Here is a 20,932-nt window from a genome sequence, read left to right as displayed (position 1 = left end):
CGCTTGAAAGTGGTCTGGGCAGTATGCTGCTAACAGGATCTCTAGCCCATGGTATCAGGTAAGTCATTACAATCCTTGGGGCTGCCTTAACATTTGGATTGGAAATTGCATTCTCCTTTAACCTGTTGGCATCATTACACAGGTGTCATCCAGCAGAACCCATTCCTTCTACAGAAGCCTTATGTTGCTTTCTAGTTAACCCGAAATGGAATTTAAGAACAAAAGCCTTTTTTAATATTTTGCCGGCCACAGTTAGGGTAGGACTGGCCTACCAAATGCCCATCAGCCCTTTCTTATTTCTACTATAGGTCTATATAACGCCAGTTACATTAAGCACTTTCTAATCTAACTGACCCCTTGAGGTGGTGAGTCCCAAGAAGGCACAGACTGACACTGGGAATTGCTCGTATTATACTGCAGTTACCCTGCAGCTGTAACGCTGGCCATACATGCACAGATTTCTCTGGTGCTGCGCGAAGTGTCTTAATGGATAAATGAAAAGCCGGAAGCCGTTCACTCCATGGTGCTCCCTGGAAGAACCCCAGGCTGGAGCAGTTTTCTGCTGATAGAAGCTCAGGCCTGGGGTGTGAGGTAAGTATATACAATCACGTGGGGTGCCTAACTTTTGGCACCCCCAAGTAAAGAGCGTCTTTCCTTCGCCTTTAAATGTCTGCATATGCCATTGTAGCCTGCTAAACAAATGTAGCATTTTACAAGCTTGTAAAGTCAGATGGATGGAAAAGAGAGGTGGTCACAGAGGAATAACATTTAATCCAAAAGACTTTGCTGAGAGAAGTAAATTTGCAATTGTCTCATAGCCTGCTGTGCATTCGCAGTAAAGGTTTACCAACAAATTAACTTTTAGGGACTTTTAGACCAGAGTCACTTCGTAAGTGTCCCATATTTTGTGGGATGGGGTTGCAACCTCATGTTTGTAACTTTGAACTGTTTGCTACACACAGCAGATCCTGGAACCCAAAAAGCCAGATGATAAGTCTGCATTATTAGTCTTAACACTTCGAATGCTTCTTTTTAAAACATTTCTCATAGTTCTTTGAATTTTCAGTTCTGGAGGGCCAGAATGGCCTAGTCATAAAACTAAGCCTGAAAGGCAGATCTGTGGGGGTTTTTTCTAACATGAACTAGGCCTACAAAATATCATAGATACTTCCCTGTTAAAAGAAATCTTCCATGTGGATAGATGCTTATTTCTTTTTTTGAAGGCTTGTAGTCATTTAAAGCCTGACTACTCTTGAATAACTTTAACCTGTCTCTAGTGGTGAGTTGTAAAATAAGTGATGAACTGCACCAGCAACTGTAACGACACCGCACGGGTCTGCAATACACATCATGTGCCACATGTCATATCACTCCAGCCTCCTAAGCCAAGTCTGAAATGTAAGCACTTTTATTAGGTTCTACTTTAGAGATATCAGGCATGTGGGTCATTAATTTCAACTCCCAGCATGCTCATGGTTCATGGGACACTTACTTTACTGTTCATTTAATATCCACTTTCCCCCAAATTTACAGTAGGTTTATCCAGATCCCCTAAAAACCATAAAATTGTTGCTGCTTTGTGGTGGTTTGACATATAAAATTTGCTCTTTACACTGTTGCCAGGGGACTGTTCTCTACTAAGATGCAGAGAATTTTACAGACTACATCACATACACTCTGGCCCTAACCTGCCTTCACTGCATTTTTTTTTCCCCCACAGGAAATGACCATTCTGATTTTGGTGCCATTGACGCAACGTAAGTAAGCAGCACAATCGCTATTTGTTACGGAACTACTACAACACTTACCTGCACACCCCTCTAGCCTTTGCTACTTACCTTACATAAAATAGGCACTTGAGATTGCTTATTTGAAGTAGTGAGACATGCCTTATTGGCCAGCAGAAAAGGTGAATGGGATAGAAATCAGAGGAAACGTACCTCCTGTACTGAGCGAGCTGCTGGCTTGTCTTGGTGGTTGGCCAGTATTAAAAAGGGTAAAGTGCATAACTGTGGGTGCTGCAGAGCTGAATGGAGCTCGTTTCTGGCAGTTTCAAGGTCGTCTTCGGACGAGGCACTGTCTAGAACGAATATCACACCCTGGGATCCCTGGTAGTAGCGACTCCAGTACTTCCTGATGTTTGTGGCCCCTTTATAAAAAATAATAAACAAAAAGACTTGTTAAAAGAAGCACATATAATGTAAACCGTTGGTCGGTTGCCTATGGCCTTGTAGTTGCTGCTGGCTATGATACACTCATGTTGGCAACAACAATCCTATGATGGAAAACACCTGCACTCAAAATGCCCCATAGAATCTAGCACCGCAATTGGGTATAGCTCAAGGAAAGCTCCCTAGACCACCCTGAAAGAATGTTCAAACAAGCCCTGTTACCACTGTGTGCTTATGCCAGGCTCTTCCTATTAACATCATAAATTCAAAATGCCTAATCTGTATAGGTGAGGTGCAAAAGCAAGTTTTTAAATTAGCACACAAGGTAGAAGTATACTTTTCACTGCAAGAACAAAAGCTCCAAAATTCCACAACTGTGTAAAGCTGGCGTTCCATTAAACAAAACATCACAACTCAGCTTTTCGACAAATTTGACTACCTTTTTTTTAAAAAACAAAACAAAAATCAACACAAAAGTCACATTTACTAAACTTCCTATAAAGACTTTGGTGCAAGACAAAATTCCATTATATAAAACCTAGAGAATTTATGAGGCAATTCATACCACATATTCTTAGAGAACCAAAATATGTTGTTTCTAGAAACCCCCAACATGTAAATAATTATTATATAATACACAAAAGCCATGAATATCCTGTAAATTATATCCTTATAAACAGTGAGTTCTGATGTCATCAGTTATAAACGGTGAGTTCTGATGTAATTTCTGTCACATGACTCACTGAAACTTGTGTATTATAATAAATAAAGTACCCCCAGTTGCAAAATACGAGGATATTAGAAGTTCATCGGAGTTCCATGACCTGTTTTTATACAGGTCATGGAACTCCGATTTTTTTATATGGTCATGAATCTCCTCGGTAACTTATAATATCCTTATATTTTACAAGAGGGGGTACTTTATTCACTATATCTGACACCTTGGCCACTGCAAACAAAACACACTGTGATTTGTGTCCCTTTCTCTCTTATGCAACAGCTACAATACTTATGTACGGCCTCACTCTATCCCACCTACAGTAGGTGACTGCAACGTGCTACTAACTGGCATCTCTGTTTCTATGTTTGGAGGAAAAAGAGTGATGTTAGACTCTGCTTTATTTTCTTCACATTTGACTGCCCTGAAGAGGATTTAGTCCCCTAGAGGTATGCCTAAAATGAAAAAAGGAGTCTTTAAATGTGAAGATCTCTCTTTTACGTCTAGATTTAAACGAGAACTAAATCCCCAAACTAATGAAACCCCCCTACCCTCCACAGTCCCCTCTCCCTGTTCCCCCAGCACAGGTGTTAATACCTGTAAATGCACCTAAGTCTTTAATTACCCCTGGATGCAGAGTCATCACAGCGGAGCTCACTGGGACCATCTTGACCACGTCGGAAGTCTTCCGTAAGTAAGCAGCGTATCAGCGCATGCGCAGTTGTAGCAATTTTCCTGTTGCGAACAACTGCTCATGCCCTGACATCCACGGAAATTTCCAAAGCGACCCGAATATTCCCGAAGCAGTGAAGATGGTCCCAGTGAGCTCCGTTGCACTGACTCTGCATCCAAGGGTAATTAAAGATTTAAGGGCATTTACAGGTATTAACAACTGTGCAGGGGGGGGACAGGGAGGGGGACTATGGAGGGTAGGGGGTAGGGGTTTTCATTAGTTTGGGGGTTTAGTTCTCCTTAAACTCCAAACGGACAAGAGTTATCTTCACATTTTAAAACTCTTTTTTTTTTTATTTTAGGCATACCTCTGGGGTAATTAAAGACTTAAGGGTATTACAGGTATTGAAACCTCTGCGGAAGGGAACAGGGGGGGACTATGGAGGGTAGGGGTTTTTATTTTTTTTTTGGAACCCGTACCCGACCCATACTCACAACCTGCAATCCGCAACCTGGACCTGCAACCCGCATGCTTACCTGATTGGACCCGCTACCGACACGCAAGTACCTTATCCGCAACCCTGGACCCGCTGACCCTCAAGAATCAAAAAGTGCTGTCATTTTAAACCGGAAGTGACATCATCGGAAGTATGCGTGATCAGAAAAAATCGAGTAAAAATCGCTATGGAGAAGACCCGTGGCCCGCAAACACGCAGAACCGCCGTCTATACCTGCACCCGGAACTTCTACACACAACCTGCAGGGTACCGCAGGTTTTTGCGGGTACCCGACCCGCTGCAGGACTCTAGTTTGGGGGTTTAGTTCTCCTTTAAACCAAGAGTATCTTAATGTTCCACTGTATCTTAATGTTCCACAGTTCTCAGAAACACTGCTGATACAACTAAATATTAGTTCAGCGATCAAAAGGAAAGCACAATCTTGAAACATGTTTCAGTTCATACAGGGAATGAGTTTGTAAAGAAGATTGCAGACACTGCTATTTTTTTGGAAAAGTCTAATATTCCCTTTTCCACACTATACATTTTTCATTGTGTTTTGATTTTGAATGGAATGTGCAGTGTTCCCAATCCATTTGCATGGATGGAAATAAAAGTTATTATAAGGATTTGGAGCTTTATTCACTTTTTTTTTAAACGTATTACAATCAAAAAAGGATGTAACAATGTGCAATACATTGTAAGACATTTTCTTGCTCACTAGCAGTTTTAAACTGCCAATATTTGTCTGTTGGTCAGCATTTTCTGATGTTGGTTCATCTGGCCCGGAGGGTGGAAGACTTCACAACTGCATTGCAATAACTATTAATAACTAATTAATAAATAATATTTTTACTGAATACAAATAAAAATGTCCAAGAAGGCATTAACCAAACATTGAGTTCTGTTCTGCCGCAAAGCTAGAGATTCTGCGGATGCTGATTTTATAGAGCAATAATCGACTTAGCTTCCCCTTTAAATGTTATAAATTGTAGAATAGGAACGCAAGCAATTTTGTTTTGTTTAAAATGATAAATTTGAAGGGAAATCTCCTGAAAATGCTGATAAACAAGTTCTTTTCCTCAGCAAGGAAGAGTTTGCAAGTGAACAGACTGTCCCTGCATCATGTACAATTGCTCCCTGCTGGACCATCAGCAAATGCCACACTTCTGTCTTCACATGTGGGAGAAAAGGATCCTGAATGAATACGTTCTTTATGCGTCTGTTCACTTCGTCGTCCCACTAGAGATAAAACTATTGCGAGAAGGAATAATATACACAGCATTATAATACGCCGTTCACACGAAAATGATCATTCTTCATGGTGTTGACTCAAACAGAGCAACAATTTAACGGGAACACATCAGACGTTCTTAAAAGGGACATTTTCAGGGAAATGATCTTGTTATTGTATTTGAATGTTACATAGCCATTAGCCAAGAAGAGTGTAATGTGGGTCTATTTACAACTTGGTCTTGCCTGTAGCCAATTACTTGATGCGTGTCAGCTTTGCGCTTAAAAGAAAACACACCATGTGGAGACAGTTTACAGTTCCAATGTCATTCCAATTCTTAAAAGAGAATTCAACCCCCCCCCCACTAATAAAAACCCCTACCTTACATAGCCACCCCTCCCCCCCACACACACAGGCAATAACAGCTGTAAGTAGTAGGGATACACCGAATCCACTATTTTGGATTTGGCCGAACCCCCGAATCCTTCACGAAATATTTGGCCGAATACCGAACCAAATACTAATTTGCGTATGCAAATTAGGGTGGGAAGGGGAAAACATTTTTTACTTCCTTGTTTTGTGACAAAAAGTAACACGATTTCCCTCCCGCCCCTAATTTGCATATGCAAATTAAGATTTGGATTCAGTTCAGCCTTGCAAAAGGATTTGCCCGGATCCTGCTAAAAAAGGCCGAATCCTGGCCCGAATCCCGAACCGAATCCTGAATTTGCTGCATCCCTAGTAAGTAGGGATGCACCGAATCCACTATTTTGGATTCGCCCGAATCCTTTGCAAAAGATTCAGCCGAATACCAAACCAAATCCTAATTTGCATATCCCACCCCGGCCAAAATCTAATCCTGCTGAAAAAGGCAAAATCCTGGCCAAATCCCAAACCGAATCCTGGATTCGGTGCATCCCTAGCTGTAAACGCCCCTAATCCTTTAATTACCTCTCGTTGTAGAGTCAGCGCATGGGATCTTACGGGTGACATCTTCCGGCTCTTCGGTATTCTTCAGGTCTTCCCTCTGCAATTTCTGTCACTTTTGGCGCATGCGCAGTTGTCAGAAACTGGAAGAATGCTCCATACGGTGCATGCGCCAATATGGAGCTGACTTGCCGAAGAAGACCAGAGAGCCAAAGATTGCGCCCGTGAGCTCCTCTGTGCAATGAGATATCATTAAAGGATTATATGATTATAGGTGTTATCACCTGTGGAGGGGGAGCATCGACTATGTAGGGTAGGGGGTTTTATTAGTAGGGGGGTTGAATTCTCCTTTAAGGGTCATCGATAAGCACGATTCTTATTAAACCTGAACACACTGCTTAGTTACTCAGTATATGGTAATCCTACTATCAGATCATTATCCTACTATTTTCAACACATCTCTATAAAGATTATCAGGCTGAAGTACCAAGCAATGAATCAAGGCAGAGTCACCAACCCAGTTGTATTATAAACAAGGTGCATCTTAAACTGTTCCCCCATTCCACCCAAGCTTTGCCATGACTTGGCGTTTTGTCCGCTATGGAGGATTCTGGTGCAAATTCAAACAATGGGTAACTGGGCTGTTAATGCGGCAAGAAACACAGGCTGCAGCCCTCCGAATCCTGTGAAAGTGATTTATTGTGCCAACAAACTAGGCAACGTTTTAGGCCAACACCCATTCTGGGCTGTTAATGCGGGAGATCAGGTGAGATGAAGCAACCAGACTCCCAAAAATGAGTGAGCCTTTCCTCTTCATATGCTTGTTATATCAGATGTTATGATCTCTCGCGGTGGGATGATAGGCTAACCTGCACACATGGGAAGGCCCATTCATAAACATTCGAACTTTAGTTTTTTTAGAACTTTTTTTTAAAAATACAATTAAACTCTCTCTAAAAAGACATATGATTTGTACAGGGGGTCGGACTGGACCGACGGGACATTGCACACGTATATGCGGTGGCAGCTGAGAGGGGCAGGTTCTGATGGAGGGTTGCCCTGAGAAAGCAGCCCCAGTGGGCCCTGGGCCCCACAGTCCGACCCTGGTTTTGTAATTTTAGAAAACCAAATATGTGGGTCCAATAGGATTAGTGCAGCTCCCATTGATTTATATAGGACCTTGACTGCTTTTGCTCACCAAAGTTTTGTATTAGAGATTATTGTGTTTTTTTTTTTACACTTTATCAAATCTCAAATTTTTAACGAAAAATACAAGTGGGAGAAAAATAGAAATTGGAATGTTAGAAAACAGGCTCATAGTGTTAACAATGGCTTTGCTTTCCATAACTGTAAATAAAAAGAGAGGAAAACAGAGGAAGCTCTGCAGCCTGTAATGCAGATAAAAGCCTCATAGCTGAAAGCCTTCGGCAGTATGAAGATGGGCTGGATAAAATATTCAATTTTATGTATTCAATATTAGAAAAATACTTTTTTGGTAAAAAAAAAAAAAAAGTAAATGTAAATTTCCTGAAATAACAGATAAATGTTTGTGTTGGTAAGAAGATGTAAGCACTCACTGCTTCTGCTCACAAAATCTGTTCAATACCAACTGCAATAATTCAATACCAAATGAAAAAGAAGAGAAATTTGTAGATACGCTAAAAAAACACTGCTTTTTAAACCATTAAAAACCAGTGGCTGCTGTGTAACAGACACATAATGCATCTTGGGAACACCCCTTAAAGGAAACGCAACCCCCCAATTAAGAAAAACCCCTATCTACTGAGTTAGATAACCCCCCGCCCTGCTTCCCCGTCCCCCCGCATACTTCAATAGCCCTGAAAATGTCCCTAAAATATTTCTCACCTAACAGCGCAGAGTAAGCGCAGGGGAGCTTGTGGCGCCATATTCCGGATCTTCGGATTTCTTTGGGTCCTCTTTGGCAATTTGGGTCCTCTTCTGCAATTTCTGGCACATTAGGGACATTTTCAGGGCTATTTAAGTATGCGGGGGGGTGGAGAAACAGGGAGGGGGAACTATCTTGCTTAGTAGGTTGGGGCTTTTCTTAACTGGGGGGTTGAGTTGTCCTTTAATCATAGGCTAATCTAGTCTATGATTAAGGAGTGTTCCCGAGACATGCTAGGCGTCCATTACACAGAAGTCACTTGTTTTTAATGGTTTAATAATAAACAGTGGTTTTTACTTTATGAGACAGCGTGTCTACAAATTTCTCGTTGGTATTGAATTATTGCAGTTGCAGGAGTCCTGCATGAGTTGGGACACACCAATTTCTCACCTGTTTTTCCCGCAATTTAAACAGCAACAAGCGGGGGTGAGTCTGTGTATAAAAAAAAAACACAAAAGCTGTACCTCAAGAAATATTACCCCTCCCCTCCAAAAAAAGAGAAATTAAAGGAAAGAGATGGTCATGCAGATGGTCTGCATTACTGTAGAACTTCACAAAAGGTCAAAGGAAAACAATATACAAATTCAGTGTCAGAAAGGAAACCATTAATCAGGCAGCACACTCAGTGCGGCTTGCTTATAACGTTAAATACGATTGCCAATGATAAATACAGATGTATTTCTAATAAATAAAACTGACCTTAACTTGGGTATGAAAGCAGCTGTCGTAGCTGCTCCTTTTGCTTTTATATAGGCATTTCAACATCTCTTCTGGAAGTGATCTGGCAATCACATGGAATTAACAGTGAGCATATTCCATGTATTTACATATAGATTACATCATGTAAGAAGCCTTAGATAGATATGCAATGTTGTAGCAATTTTTGACAGGGGGAAGAAGTGACGAGGGAAAGGCAGGTATTTGGTGTAGAGAGAGAGAGATGACTGTAAGGTAGAGTCCTGCGAGGGTCCATTTTTTGAAACCCATACCCGCAACCTGCAATACGCAACCCGGAACCGTATTCTTACCCGATTGGACCCGCTACTCGACCTGACCCGCAAGTACCATACCTGGACCCGCAACCCGCTGACCAGCAAGAATCAGGAAGTGTTGTTATTGTAAACTGGAAGTGAAATCATCGGAAGTAGGCGTGGTCAGAAAAAAGGAGTATAAATCCCTATTGGGAAGACCAGAGGCTTGACTGACCTGCAGAACTGCCGTCCCGCGTCTATACCCGCACCCGGAACTTCTACCCGCAACCTGCAGGGTACCGCAGGTTTTTGTGGGTAACCCATGGGTACATGACCCGCTGCAGGACTCTATTGTAAGGGAGCACGAACAGTACTCACTTTATACAGAAGCTGGGGTTTCCATGGGTTTTAGCTCATTTTTCGGATAATAAAGAAGCAAAAGCATAAACAAGGAAACATAAAACTGTATTCTGTGTGTTCTTCCTGTGTTTTATGTTTTTCAGGGGACCAGTAGAAACGGTGTAAAATCTGGGAAATGCATAGGGTTGCCACCTTTCTGTTCATCCAACTCCGGGCAGGGGGCAGGTGATATCACGGGGCGGGTGGCGTAGGAGGCGGGACCGGTGCAGTAGGGGTGGGACTTGTGACGTGCAATTAGCGATTGGCTAATCACCATGCCATTTACTTCAATGTCCTGTCCAGATTTCCTAATTTGGAAATCCGGACAGGCAGTTTTCACCCGAACATGCTGTGGTGGCAACCCTAGAAATGCATTATGTATCAAGTGTGGGATGAAAAGTGAGGGAACACTTCACATCAGGGTATGTAAAACTGAGGTTTCACTGTATGTGCAACAAAAGTGGTGTAATACTAAATGTGAGTACAGTTATAGGATTTGTTATCCAAAAAGCCCTGAATTACAGGAAGGCTATCTCCCATAGCCTATGATTAAGGACTAGTTGAGTCCGAAACGCGTCAGGCAATGATGCGTCTACATGCTTTTATTTAATCTTTTCTAATAGCCAAACAATAAAGGAGAAACATTTTTTAATGCAGGTGCGGTCAATATCCTTTTGATCGTGAATCTTTATTGAGACCTGCAGTCCTGTACAATAGCTCTGATATACTATAGAGGGGGGACGAGAGACCCTGCGGCAAGGCTGGAGTCTATCTCCCATAGACTGCATTATAAGAAATAAATCTGATAAAATAGATTTTCTTTTTCTCTGTAATAATAAAACAGTACATTGTACTGGATCAGAGCTAAGATATGATTAAAGGAATTAATCAGTATAAAAATAAAAACTGGGTGAATAGATAGGCAGTGCACAAAAAGAAGAAGAAAGATTACGAGTGCACGGTTTGCCTTTAAAAATAAATATTATAAAAAATAAGGCGTTAGTACCAAACTTTGGCCAATATATGTAAGCTCATGTGCCACGTCAAGGCCCCTTATTATACGTGAGTCCTACACTATTCGTGAGCAATCGAAGTTTGTAGTGCATTTAAAATTAAATTTTTTTTAGATGTGTGCCAATTTTATTTTTGACGTGCAACTATTTTTTTTAAAATATCGTAGTCTATGGATGTCTTTTTCGCGTTGAAACGAGCGAATTGTCACCACGAGAGAATTGCAATTGAATCTGAGCTGCATACTAAGGATCAATTGCAAACAAACTGAACAGTTATGCCCCATTATTTTTATTTTATTTTCTAAAACCTGAAAAAAAAAAACTGAATTTTTTGAGATTTATTATAGCCCGAGGCTGCTAAAAGTTAGAATCCGAAAATACGTCATCTTTTGTTTTTTGGCCTTCAAATCCAAAAAAATTAATGTTTCGAATTCTTTCATGATTTTATCAACTTTTTTCCAGCCCCAAATTTTTCAATTTATTTTATCGATAAATAAGGCAAAATTGTGGATGGGAGTTTGGTCGAAGTTGTTTTACTAAAATAATGAGAACATTTTTTGAGTTTTAGTAAATAACCCCTGCAGAGTACCCCTAGAACTATAGCCGGGTGACTGTTACCCCAATGTTTCTATATATCTGTAACCTTGTTATGAGCTAAGGGGGTCCAGTCTGAAGGTCAGTTAGGGGGAGATTTGGGGTGAGTGCTTATTTGTACCCTGGGTACCCCTGGAACTATAGCAGGATGACTGTTACCCCAATGTTTCTATATATCTGTAACCTTGTTATGAGCTAAGGGGGCCCAGCCTGAAGGCCAGTTAGGGGGAGACTTGGTGAGTGCTTATCTGCTGCCCTGGACTGGTTCCGCAATGGTCCCGAGAAGTCTAGAATCCTTGGCTGCATATGAAATAGAATTGCTGTACAGACTATAAGAATTAATTTTATCTTGCGTTGAGACAGTAATAATAGTTGTGATTTTCCCTTTCACCTAAAAGTTCAGTGATGGCAAAAAGAAAAAAGTTTTTGGTCTCCATCACTCAAACAGGACATTATTGTATTAGAGAGGGTACAGAGAAGGGCAACTAAGCTGGTAAAAGGTATTGAAAATCTTAGCTATGAGGAAAGACTGGCCAAATTGGGGATGTTCACGCTGGAGAAGAGGCGCTTAAGGGGTGATGTGATAACTATGTATAAATATATAAGGGGATCATATAATAATCTCTATAATGCTTTATTTACCAGTTTTCCAGATGACACAAGATCACCCATTCCGTTTAGAAGAAAAGCTTCAGTCGAGTTCCATCGAATATTTGGAAGGGTTTTTTTACAGTGAGAGCTGTGAAGATGTGGAATTCTCTCCCTGAATCAGTGGCAGGGGCGATCCTAGCAGTCGCTGCCGCCCCCCTCCCCCATGCGCTTACCTTTTTGCGCCTGAGGGGGTCCAGGGGGGTCCGGGCAGCAGAGAGGGCCAGTGCACTAGCGCAGAGAGCCTAACTGTGCTCTCTGCGTTAGAAGAAGTAAAGTACCAGAAGTGGCATTTTTGCCGCCCCTGGTACCTAGTGGGCGCTGCCACCTGAGGCGACAGTCTCAAGTCGCCTCATTGGCAAAGCGCCCCTGTTCAGTGGTACAGGCTGATACATTAGATAGCTTTAAGAAGGGGTTGGATTGCCTTTTAGCAAGTGAGGGAATACAGGGTAATGGGAGATAACTCATAGTACAAGTTGATCCAGGGACTAGTCCGATTTTGGAGACAGGAAGGAATTTTTTCCCCCTCTGAGGCAAATTGGAGAGGCTTCAGATGTTTTTTTGCCTTCCTCTGGATCAACTGGCAGATAGGCAGGTTAAAAAAAGTTAACAGGTTGAACTTGATAGAAGTGTGTCTTTTTTCAACCTAACTTACTATGTTACTATGTTACATATTTTATTTTGCAAAGCCTATCTATTCATCGAGTTTTTATTTTTATACTGAACTGTTTCTTTAAATGATTTCCTTTTTCTCTGTAATAATAAAACAGTAGCTTGTACTTGATCTCAACTAAGATATAATTAATCCTTATTGGAAGCAAAACCAGCCTATTGGGTGTATTCAATGTTTAGATGAATTTCTATTAGAGTAGAAGGTATGAAGATCCAAATTAATATCTCTCTCTCTCTCTCTCTCTATATATACATATTACAGTACACTACTAAAACTATTTACAGTAGTTACTTACAACACTAAAACATGCAGCTCTTAAAAAGACACACCGGCCTCCATGTCCGACATAAAACCAAACTGGACATTTAACCTGTGTATTGGAGCACCACTCAGTGGTGAATTGGTGGATTGCATGTACTCAAGGAATAGCTGTTTCCTATGATGCATGGACAGAATAAAGTACAGGTATGGGACCTGTTATCCAGAGAATGCTCAGGACCTGAGGTTTTCCAGATAATGGATCTTTCCATAATTTGGATCTTCATATCGTAAGTCCACTAGAAAATCATGTAAACATTAAATAAACCCAACAGGCTGGTTTTGCTTCCATTAAGAATTATAATATCTTAGTTTGGATCAAGTACAAGTTACTGTTTTATTATTATAGAGAAAAAGGAAATAATTTTAAAAAATTTGGATTATTTGGATAAAATGGAGTCTATGGGAGTCAGCCATTCCATAATTGGAGCTTTCTGGATAATGGGTTTCCAGATAACGGATCCCATACTTGTAGAACATTTGAGAGTATTCTTGCCATACTGAGGGTCTGAACATTCACTTCCCAGCATTAATATTACACATGGAAAGTTCCCTCTCACTTCTGCTCATGAACAACTATTGGCGCGCACACACAAACTTCGGGCGACTAATCTCCCCTAAATGTCTTCCCGTTGGCTACAATGTAAATCGCTGACGTGATGGCACTCGGATCGCTTCGGCTTTTCAAAGCCGCCCGAAGTTTCCTCGTGAGGCAACTTCGGGCGACTTCGGAAAACTAAGTGTTCCGAATGCCATCACGCCGGCGATTTACATTCTAGCCGACGGGAAGGCATTTAGGGGAAATTAGTCACCCGAAGAAGAGGCGATTTGCCGCTGGGCGACTAATCTCCCCCAGTAGCCTTGTCTGCCACAACCCTAAATCACAGCAATGACGTTTCCTATACGTCTCAATCAAAAGTGTTAAGTTCATATAGATGCACATATTTATAAATGAAGTCCTATACTAAAAATCTTTAACCCAATTAATAAGAAGAGTTTCACATGTTTCTATAAATGCTTGGAAAATCACATTGGCATAAGACAAGGGTGTCCTAAAGCTTGATCGGGATCTAACAGTAGACTTTAAGCCGGTGAGCAGTAGATCTCAAGAAACTGTCAACAAACAGCTTGTCTGAATCACGCTCAGTTTCATTCGAATACTTATTACATTAAGGTTACATAAGAAATATATGTTTAAATATAACAATATACATTTTCTCATGAATCAATATTTAAGTAATACTTTCCATGGAACAAAATGCTAACAAGGCTTTTATGGATGCAGTTCATAATGGGGCAATATTACTAAAAGTAGACCTCACATTAGTAAAGTAAGGGCACTCCTGGCATAGGGTATTCTGCACAAGGAACACGATTGTAGTTATAAATATGCATCGAAGCTGCCATACTAGTTGCTCTAAAAAAAGATATGGCACTTAATACACATACATTCCCATGTTTTTTTCAAGGGAACAGAAACAAATTGTGCAAAATCAGGGAAAAAGTCAAATTATTCTTCAAACACATAAAGGATATAAGCACAGGAAGCACAGGAGTCATGTTTACTTTAAAATAAAACATTTACTGGGTTAATGCAACATTAATGTTATGGACCACACAGTCTGTGTGTCTGTCTGAGGTGCAGACTCACTGGAAATCATTATTTACAGACAGAACTAGGGCAAAATATGCATCTGGTTAATGCAGTAATGGGACCTGTTATCCAGAATGCTCAGGGTAGGGGGGGGTTTCAGCTCTTTTTTCTGTAATTTGGATCTCTATACTTTAATTATACAAATATAATTGAATTATTAAATAGGATAAATTATATATTAGTTGGGATCAAGTTATATAATACTGTTTTATGCTAACTGTGAAAAAGGAAATAATTTTTTTAAAAGTAAATTATTTGATTAAAATGAAGTCTATGGGATATAGCCATGCCAGATGAAAAACCTAAGAATCAGGAATGTAAAATTGAGGTTCCAGTATAATGAACTTTAAAGAGCTGCTCTGCCTGGCTCTTACTGTACAATCGAAACTACAACGTTCTTTATCAATAAAGAAAAAGATTTAACATGTAGTTATGAAAATGACTTGCTGCCCATAACTGTGGCATAGGATTCCAATGAAGCATCTCAAAGACATCATTGACTCTGTAAGAAAGCCATAAAGAGCAAGAATCCTTCTGTATATGGTCAGTATAAAGTGTGGGTCAGAGGGCGATAGATTCCTATTAAAGGAGAATTCAACCCTAAACTTAAAAAACCCCTACCCCCTACTAGGGTTGCCACCCGGTCGGTATTTTACCGGCCTAGCTGGTAAAACACCTGTCAAGGTCGGGGGGCCGGTATTATAAATTTACTGGCAATGTAGTTGCCGGTAATTTGTAATACTCTTAAAAAAAGCCGCCCCTTTTACATCACTGTATATGGCTCCACCCCCTTTTACATCACATACCGCCCCTTTTTGTTCCCGCCCCCCACTGGCCGGGTTTTTCCGAAAAGGTGGTAAACCTACCCCCTACAATACATAGACCCCCTCCCTCCTTCCCCCAGAATAAGTGTTACCCCAGGCAAATGCCCCTAACGTTTTACTTACCCCTCGGTGCAGCTTCAGGCATCAGAGTTCACGGGCGCCATCTTCAGCCGCTTCAGTAATCTTCGGAATGAGACCGGTGCTTCAGCCATTTTCACGAGTTTTGGTGCATGCGCAGTTGTCGCAAAACAGAAAATTGCTCCAAATGTGAATGCGCCGACATGCCGGTCTCATTCCGAAGATTTCCGAAGCAGCTGAAGATGGCGCCAGTTAACTCTGATGCCTGAATCTGCACCTAGGGGTAAGTAAAACGTTAGGGGCATTTGCCTGGGGTAACACTTAGGCTGGGGGGAGGGGGGTCTATTAAGGGTAGGGGGATAGGGTTTTTTTAAGTTTAGTGTTGAATTCTCCTTTAATTTCTGTGTGGGCAGGCACACATAGCCCACTTCATGGACGGCCAATTAGACTTCCTTCCAAGAAAGGGCAAAATGAGTGGACCACACTCACAAGCAACATGTTGCTCACCAACCCCTTGGATGTTGCTTCCAGTGGTCTCAAATCAGGTGCTTATTTTTGAATTCCTGGCTTGGAGTCAAGCTTTAGGTGCATGAAAACCAGGTGTACTGTCAAACAGAGCCTCCTATCCTCCAGTCTACATTGGGTTACCAATCGCAGCCATTATTTTGCACCCCCAGGAACTTTTTTCATGGTTGTGTTGCTCTCCAACTTTCTTTATATTTGAATGTTGGACACAGGTAAAAAAGGTTTGGGACCCCCCGCCTTAGAAGGAGGTGGACCCTGCCACTAACCGGCCACATAGAGTTGGCTGGCACTGGCCTGCTCAAGTGTATGCTATGTGAGTGGTTTCTCAGACACTTTCCCTTTAAATTTAAATAAACATCCTCCACAAGAGCACAGAAAGAAAAGCAGCAAGTCAACTTCAAACAACATGAGCGAGCAAAAGGAGCTAAATGGAGGTGGGCACAATTCCCAGACTCATTTACAGTAAAGACGTAATTGAAGTGTGAAGGGGAAAAGCACTCAGAAGTGAAGATCGGGTTTCACACGAGGCTTCGCTGATCATTAGGAGCTGGAAGTATACGTTTCGACTAATGAGTAATCGCCCAAGGTTTATAAACGAACCATAGGCTTAACTAACAGCAGTCAGCATTCCATCACAATGTTTAGTCTTTTCAGTTGCAAAAAAAACAAAAACAAAGAAGTGATAACCAAGTTTTACCATTTAACTGCAGGACTTCTCCAAATAGACAGAGTTTATTAATATAAGGTAAATACATCTAGGCAGGCTTAACCTCTGACTCGCAGCTAAGTCACTTAAGTAAGGGTGCTTTTAATAGAGTCCATTTTCCTCTTGGCTCAAGTCCAACCTCCCTGTGTTTGGCTGCTCGTTCCTATTCATATCATTTAATGTGCATGCACAAAGTCTGCCAAAATACGAGTAGCTGCACTTGAAACCTGTTATTTGCCCTATTCAGACAGCTTGACCTTGGGACTTGACTGTGCACTGAGCCATATTTCATTTAGTTCTGCATGAAACTCATAGCATGAATGCCGCCCCCTAAACATTAAATATTTAATGCTGTAGAAGAACGATTTACTAAAAGGAACTTGGGGTTTTATTTTCAGGGCTATGGCACATATTCAACTGGCAATGGTCACCCTGCACAGGCTATAAATGGACCCTACCATCTGCTTGAACATATTGCCCTGGCTGGAATTAGGGTTGCCACCTGGCCGGTATTTTACCGGCCTAGCTAGTAAAACACCTGCCAAGGCTGGGGCTGATATTACAAATTTACCTGCAATGTAGTTGCCGGTAATTTGTAATATCCTTAAAAAACAGCCCTCGGCCTGCCCCCAATTCGTTCAGAACTTACCTTTTTCTGGCCATCACTTTGGTTGCCCGCCCCTTTTGTGGCACGCTGCATGACTCCGCCCCCTTTTGCATCACAGACCGCCCCCTTTTGATCCCGCCCCCACTAGTCGGTAAAGTTTTTCAGAAAAGGTGGCAACCCTAGCTGGAATCAAACCTATGACCCTAGTGCAGCAGCGCTTACAACTGCAGTCAGGGATTTTTTCCTTTTCTACTAAGAGGGAGTAGCATGCAACTACCGCATATACTCGAGTATAAGCCGATCCGAGTATAAGCCGAGGTACCTAATTTTACCTACGAAAACTGGGAAAACTTATTGACTCTAGTATAAGCCTAGACACAACTACAGCCCTGTCTCCCAGCAGCGCACATTCCGCCAAAGAGACCCCCCCAGTGATCAACTGGACTTTTTTGCAAAGTTGATGGTGACAGAGAATTGCCAAAGGATTACTGTGTGCATTGTCCCACTGTCCCACTACCATGTGCAGAGGGTGCTGTGTGATATTGCCATCACTGTTAATCTTTCGTATAACCAACAGAGGGTGCTGTGTGATATTGCCATCACTGTTAATCCTTCATATAACCAACAGAGGGCACACTGTTATTCTTTCATATAACCAACAGAGGGCGCTGTGTGATATTGCAGTCACTGTTATTCTTTGATATAACCAACAGAGGGCGCTGTGTGATATTGCAGTCACTGTTATTCTTTGATATAACCAACAGAGGGCGCTGTGTGATATTGCAGTCACTGTTATTCTTTGATATAACCAACAGAGGGCGCTGTGTGATATTGCAGTCACTGTTATTCTTTGATATAACCAACAGAGGGCACTGTGTGATATTGCAGTCACTGTTATTCTTTCATATAACCAACAGAGGGCACTGTGTGATATTGCAGTCACTGTTAATCTTTCATATAACCAACAGATGGCGCTGTGTGATATTGCAGTCACTGTTATTCTTTGATATAACCAACAGATGGCGCACTGTTATTCTTTGATATAACCAACAGATGGTGCTGTGTGATATTGCAGTCACTGTTATTCTTTGATATAACCAACAGATGGCGCTGTGTGATATTGCAGTCACTGTTATTCTTTCATATAACCAACAGAGGGCGCACTGTTATTCTTTGATATAACCAACAGATGGTGCTGTGTGATATTGCAGTCACTGTTATTCTTTCATATAACCAACAGAGGGCGCACTGTTATTCTTTGATATAACCAACAGATGGTGCTGTGTGATATTGCAGTCACTGTTATTCTTTGATATAACCAACAGAGGGCACTGTGTGATATTGCAGTCACTGTTATTCTTTGATATAACCAACAGAGGGCGCACTGTTATTCTTTCATATAACCAACAGAGGACATTGTGGGATATTGCAGTCTCTCCCCAAGTGAACTGTTGGTATAGGAATGATTACAAGTGACTGCAATCTCAACTACTCCCCGCTGACCCGAGTATAAGCCGAGGTAGACTTTTTCAGCACATTTTGGATGCTGAAAAACTCGGCTTATACTCGGGTATATACGGTAACTTTGTTTTAAAAACTTTCAGCTATTACAGGTATGGGAAACCCGTTATTTGGAAAGCTCTGAATTAAGGAAAGGTTGTCTCCCATAGACTCCATTATAATCAAATAATCCAAATTTCTAAAAATGATTTCCTTTTTCTCTGTAATAATTAAACAGTACAGGTATGGGATCGATTATCCAAAAAGAAAACAGTTATCCAGAAAGCTCCAAATTACAGAAAGGCTGTCTCCCATAGACTCCATTATATCCAAGTAATCAGAATTTTTAAAACTGATTTCCTTTTTTACTGTAATAATAAGACAGTACCTTGCACTTAATCCATACTAAGATATAATTGATCCTTATTGGAAGCAAAATCAGCCTATTGGGTTTATTTAATGTTTACATGCTTTTCTAGAAGACTTATGGTATGAAAATCAAAATTACAGAAAGATATGTTATCCGGAAAAAAACCCAGGTCCCAAGTATTCTGGATAACAGGTCCCGTACCTGTATCGTGTACTTAATCCAAATTAAGATATAATTCATCCTTATTGGAACCAAAACAACCCCATTGGGTTTAATTAATGTTAACCTGATTTTCTACTAGACTTGAGGTTTGAAGATCAAAATTACGGAAAGATCCCTTATCTGGAAAACCCTCGGTTCCAAGCATTCTGGATAACAGATCCCATACCTGTACTAATTTTCACAATTTACTTCTGCATATGCACACACCTACGCACACACCTACCCCATGCTCACTGTTCCTCCTGCAACGGTTAAGGATTTATACACAGGCAAGTTGGTGGGGAGGGATTATGTGGATACTGGACCAGATTGGAGAGACCAGAATGCCCATTTTCCTTGTCCTTTATGCTTAATATATCACGGCTTTATATTTCATATATTTTATAGTACATGTATGCTGGATGGATGGTCCTGACTGATATCTTTGCATCATGGATATTGGTTGGTGATTGGCCATGTCTGAAAATTTCATGTGCCTCTGAACCATGTCTACCATGTCCTTGCAGCTGTGGAATAGAAACAGAATGTGTCCTTTTTGTGTATGGCCCCTCATACTGTATAATATGTCCATTCAGCCTGCAGGCTACACAGCTGGATAATGCGATAAAGTATCGACCAGTGGACGAACGCATTTAATCCTATTAAAACTCCTGAAATTTGCAGTGGTGTGATACAAATCTATAAGCTACAGACCGATGACTATACGATACGATGAGTGTTACGAATTCAAGTAGATCCACCAGCTCCAAATCGACTGGAATTTTCTACACAATATGCTCCTTTTCTAAATTGATGATACTGTCCCTTTAATGAAACTTTTGGCATCTCGATTCCCATTTGAGCCGTGTAAAATAACTCCATTATTCTAACGGGAATGCAGTTTGAAACTATGAAAGGCACGCAATGTGATGATGCCACTCTACTATTCATGAAAAACCCTGTAAACCCAATTCATTTGGCAAAGAACAGTACTGCCTTCTTTTAGCCCAGACTGAGAATATTAAAAAAAAGTCACAGTTCTTTTTAGGCACCCTATATCACTTCCAGTGTGCCCCATAGAGGCATTCAGATAATGCGCTGACATAGGACTATCCAGTTTATCCAGTGCTTCAGTGTATAGGGATGTATGTATCACTTTCAACATACAGCAGCTTTATGCATTAAAGGGGTTGTTCATCTTCAAGCAGCCAGTTGGTTTCGGATAGATCACCAGAAATAACGACTTTTTCCAATAACTTTCTATTTTCTATGTGTCACGCTTTTTATAATATTGAAGTGAAAATTTTTTAATTTTTCACCTTCTAAAGCAGCTCTGGAAGGGGGGTCGCCGACCCTGTAAACTGTTCTAAATTTATACATTTAGTTGATACATTTCTTATTTTTGTCCCTGCTGAGCAGAATCTCTGGGTTTCGTTACAGGCAGCTGTTAGAATTGATACAATAGTTACTAATACCCCAGCGATGCTGCTGAGAAATGTATCAACTAAATGTTGCAAAATTGTAACCGTTTAAACTCCTGAGTTACTGAGCTGCCAGACTCAAACACCAGAGACACGAACATTCGAAAAATAAATAATGCAAAGTAATTGAAAAAAGTCTTTATTTCTGGGGAAACTTTGAAAAAAAAGTGTTTGGATGGTGAACAACCCATTTAAAAGAACAGTATACCCTTTTTCAACACTAGTGCAATGGTTATGGCTTATGC

The 20,932-nt window shown here is 41.0% G+C and overlaps 1 protein-coding gene across 2 annotated transcripts in view; it reads right to left on the bottom strand.

Annotated features, from left to right (window-relative positions):
- arl15.S (ADP ribosylation factor like GTPase 15 S homeolog) overlaps nt 1-20,932 on the bottom strand; it is a 204,654-nt gene that overhangs the window by 111,156 nt on the left and 72,566 nt on the right. For both annotated transcript variants that reach the window (XM_041580573.1, XM_018244491.2), the window contains one exon: nt 1,941-2,149. In XM_041580573.1, coding sequence (XP_041436507.1) covers nt 1,941-2,149 — 209 coding nt within the window. The remainder of the gene's footprint in view (nt 1-1,940; nt 2,150-20,932) is intronic.

This window comes from Xenopus laevis, chromosome 1S, assembly GCF_017654675.1.
Source record: "Xenopus laevis strain J_2021 chromosome 1S, Xenopus_laevis_v10.1, whole genome shotgun sequence".
NCBI lineage: Eukaryota > Metazoa > Chordata > Amphibia > Anura > Pipidae > Xenopus > Xenopus laevis.
The sequence above is the reverse complement of the archived record's forward strand: the minus strand, read 5'-3'. Positions and strand labels throughout refer to the sequence as shown.